This window comes from Alligator sinensis, unplaced genomic scaffold (genome assembly GCF_000455745.1).
Source record: "Alligator sinensis unplaced genomic scaffold, ASM45574v1 scaffold1721_1, whole genome shotgun sequence".
Classification (NCBI taxonomy): domain Eukaryota; kingdom Metazoa; phylum Chordata; order Crocodylia; family Alligatoridae; genus Alligator; species Alligator sinensis.
The window spans coordinates 31,542-34,738 of record NW_005843639.1 but is presented as its reverse complement, the minus strand read 5'-3'; the positions used below and the strand labels follow the sequence as shown (position 1 = coordinate 34,738).

Here is a 3,197-nt window from a genome sequence, read left to right as displayed (position 1 = left end):
CCCCCCAGGGGACAGGGCTCTGGGCTCGGGAGGGGTCAGTCCTGGCGTCAGCCTGGCTGGGGGGACCGGGAGGGATGGGCGCTGGCACCTGCCGTCCAGGTCACAGGTGACCTGAGTGGGCTGGGGCTCAGCCCAGACACGTCCCAGGCACCTTGGAGGGGGAAGTGCCCTGGTGTTGCCTCTGTGCCCAGAGCCGCTGCCCCTGGCATGTGGCCACCCTAGCACCGGCCTCACGCTAGTGGTGAGTCCAGGCCAAGCCGGGTTGCGCGGCCCCATTGCGCGTGTAGAGCCAGGGGCAGGGTGGTGGCACGGGGGTGCCTCCTGGCACGTCGAGCGTGAGGCGCCAGTTCTCGGGGGTACGTGGGGTGGGTGCCCATCTGCCCCCATCCCCAGGTGCTTTGCATGTTGTCTCCCCCCCCCCGGGCTGCCCATGCTCCATCTGTGCCTCTCTTCATCCAGCACCCCCTGGCCAGGATCAGTTGTGCGTGCCCATGCATTTGCTGCTGTCCTGGGTGTGATGGGGGGCTGGGGTCTGTGCCAGGCCCTGCTGCACCCCCATGCCCTCCCAAACTCTCCCCACTGCTGTTACCCCTGGCCCTGACAAGGAGCTGAGTCACCTCCGCGCCCGTTGCCCTTCCTGTTTGGGGCGTCGCGGGTGGGGCCTGGGTGCGGCGGGGCCCCGGGCCAGGCCACAGCACCGTCCCCACTCCTGTGAGCTCAGCTTCCCTCTGCAGCTCGGGGGGTGGAGGGCCCTTGCCCAAAGCCTCTGCCCCCCCTGCCCCCCGCCGGCCGCACAAGGCTGTCCTCAACGGGGCAACCAGTGACACCCGGCGTCACCACAGACCCACCATGGACCCGCCTGCCCGTGTGGCACTGGCCTCATCCTCATGTCCCCTGACCCTTACGGGGCAGCTGTGCAGTGTGGGCCGCACCCAGTGCTTAATGGCCCCACGTGCAGGGCTGAAGTCCCCGGAGAAGCCCCGGCAATGATTAACCACCTGCGGCTCCCACGGCTCTGGGAGCTGGGGACAGGCCACACGGGGGACAGGTCTGGCTCAGGCCTCCTGGGGCCAAGTGGGTCCCAGGGCAGGGGGAATCGGCTCCCTGCGATGGGGGTCGGGGGCCTGGACGGGGCGGACTGGGGCTCAGCTGTGGGGCTTTCCCAGGCCTGGGGCTGCCTCTCCCTTCCTGCTCCCTGTGCCAGGGGGTTTCCCAGCCAGGGGGCAGGAAAGGATTCCCCCTCACTCCCCCCATTTCAGACTGGTCCATACTGGGGGGTTTTGCCTTCCCTGCAGAGGGGATGGGGAAGACCCTGGGTCTGCGCCAGCCCCCGGCACGGCCGCGGTGGGGAAGGAGGGGTGAGACCACGACGACAGCCAGCCAGTGAGACCCAGACGACAGCCAGCCAGGAACTGCCCGTTCGGCCGTGCTGCAGTTTCCTCTCCAGAAAGCTGAAGCTGGGGGTGGGGAGCGGGCCAAGCCCTGCCGGCTCTTCTGCTGATTTTCTGAGCCCGTTTCCTGGAGCGTGTCCTCGGCCTCGCACCCAGCGCCTGCCTGGGCACAGCCAGGCCCTGCCGACTGCTGGTGCCGTGCAACGCCAGCATGACGCCTGCCCAGAGCGACCGGGGCTCTGACCTCCTCCACGGGGCTCACAAAGGTCCCCCCCAAATTGCGCGTGGGCAAATTGCCCCGAAACACCCAGGCTCTCACAGTGTGTTGGGGTGGGCCCCGTTTGGAGCATGGGGAGCAGGGACCATGGTAACGTGGCCTTTGCCCCGCGGGCACAGGGATGCTGTCGCAGCCCAAGGTGATGCTCCCCAACCCCATGGTGGTGGAGAACAGGACCCTCGAGCTCACATGCGAGGCTCCCCCCAGCACTGAGACGCTGCTGTGGGACCACGATGGCTCTGTGCTGGTGCCCGGCGGCCGCGTGGGGCTGTCCCCAGGGAACCGGACTCTGACGGTGCAGGGGGTCTGCCGGGACGATGCTGGTAATTACACATGTGAGGTCAGAAACCCTGTCAGCCACAACCGCAGCCGCCCTGTCACCGTTACAGTCGCCTGTGAGTATCACAGGGCTCCCGAGATGCAGCTGGCTCTGGGGTGGGCGTCGGGGTGGGTATCACAGGTCTCAGATGCAGCTGGATCGGGGTGGGCGTTGGGGCTGGGTGTAAGGTCCTGGGATGCTGGCTGGACCCGGCTCTGCCCCCCTGACCCCACGCGTCTCCCCGCAGACGGGCCGGATGCTGCCACCGTTGCCCCGCCAGGGCCCCTGGACTGGGCTGTGGGCGCTGCACTGGGGCTGACGTGTGAGACCGGCTCTGTGCCAGCCCCGCGGTATGAGTGGTTTCATAACGACACTGCGCTGCCTGGCGCGGGGGAGACATTGAACTTGACCGAGCCGGGCTGGGGCCAGCAGGGCACGTACCGCTGCGCGGTGCACAACCCCATCACTGGGCTCACGGCCGCCAGCCGCCCCCTGGACCTGCGGCTCTGGGGTGAGTTGTGCCCAGGTCCCGGGACCCTCCGGTCACTTCTGCTGGGGCCAGGGGTCCCCTGGACCCCCCTGTCGGCCCCAAGGCCTCTCGCGCTCAGGGGAACCTCTTGACAGCATCCCCCAGCGCCATCGATGCTCCATCCACGTTCCCTGCCCTGACACCCACGAGGAGACTCGGATTGGGGGAAGGGCACCGTTTCCCCAGCGTCGTCCTGTCCAACCTGTCTGCCTTCCCCACACTCGTCGGCACGCCCAGGCTCAACCGTGTACCCCTGCACCTGGGACCACGATGCTGCTGGGGGCGGGCAGGGCCTGCAAGTGTGGCTGGGGAAGTCCTCACAGCACCCAGGGGGCCCCGATCCTGGATACAGGCCGGGCCGCAGGATCCCACCTTCCCCAGTACCTGTCGGGGCACGTGGGCAGGGGCAGATGGGAGCCCAGTAACGCCACCTCTGTCCCTCACAGAGATGCTGTCGCAGCCCAAGGTGATATCCTCCAACTTCACGGTGGTGGAGAACAGGACCCTGAAGCTCACGTGCGAAGCCCCCCCCAGCACCGAGACGTATTGTGACCGTGATCTGTGAGTATCGGCTGCCTCCGGCCCTTGGGCTCAGACACAGCGCGGCTGGCTCTGGGGTGGGTGTCGGGGCTGGTATCACACCCTGAGATGCGGCTGGCTCTGGGGTGGGTGTTGGGGCTG

General features: G+C 68.0%; 1 protein-coding gene across 1 annotated transcript in view; it reads left to right on the top strand.

Moving 5' to 3' along the window:
- The first annotated feature begins 1,787 nt into the window (after positions 1–1,787).
- LOC102376175 (carcinoembryonic antigen-related cell adhesion molecule 2-like) overlaps positions 1,788–3,197 on the top strand; it is a 9,910-nt gene continuing 8,500 nt past the window's right edge. The window contains exons 1-3 of the mRNA XM_025195606.1: positions 1,788–2,063; positions 2,235–2,498; positions 2,963–3,070. Of these exons, the coding sequence (XP_025051391.1) occupies positions 1,790–2,063; positions 2,235–2,498; positions 2,963–3,070 (646 nt within the window). The 5' untranslated portion in view covers positions 1,788–1,789. The remainder of the gene's footprint in view (positions 2,064–2,234; positions 2,499–2,962; positions 3,071–3,197) is intronic.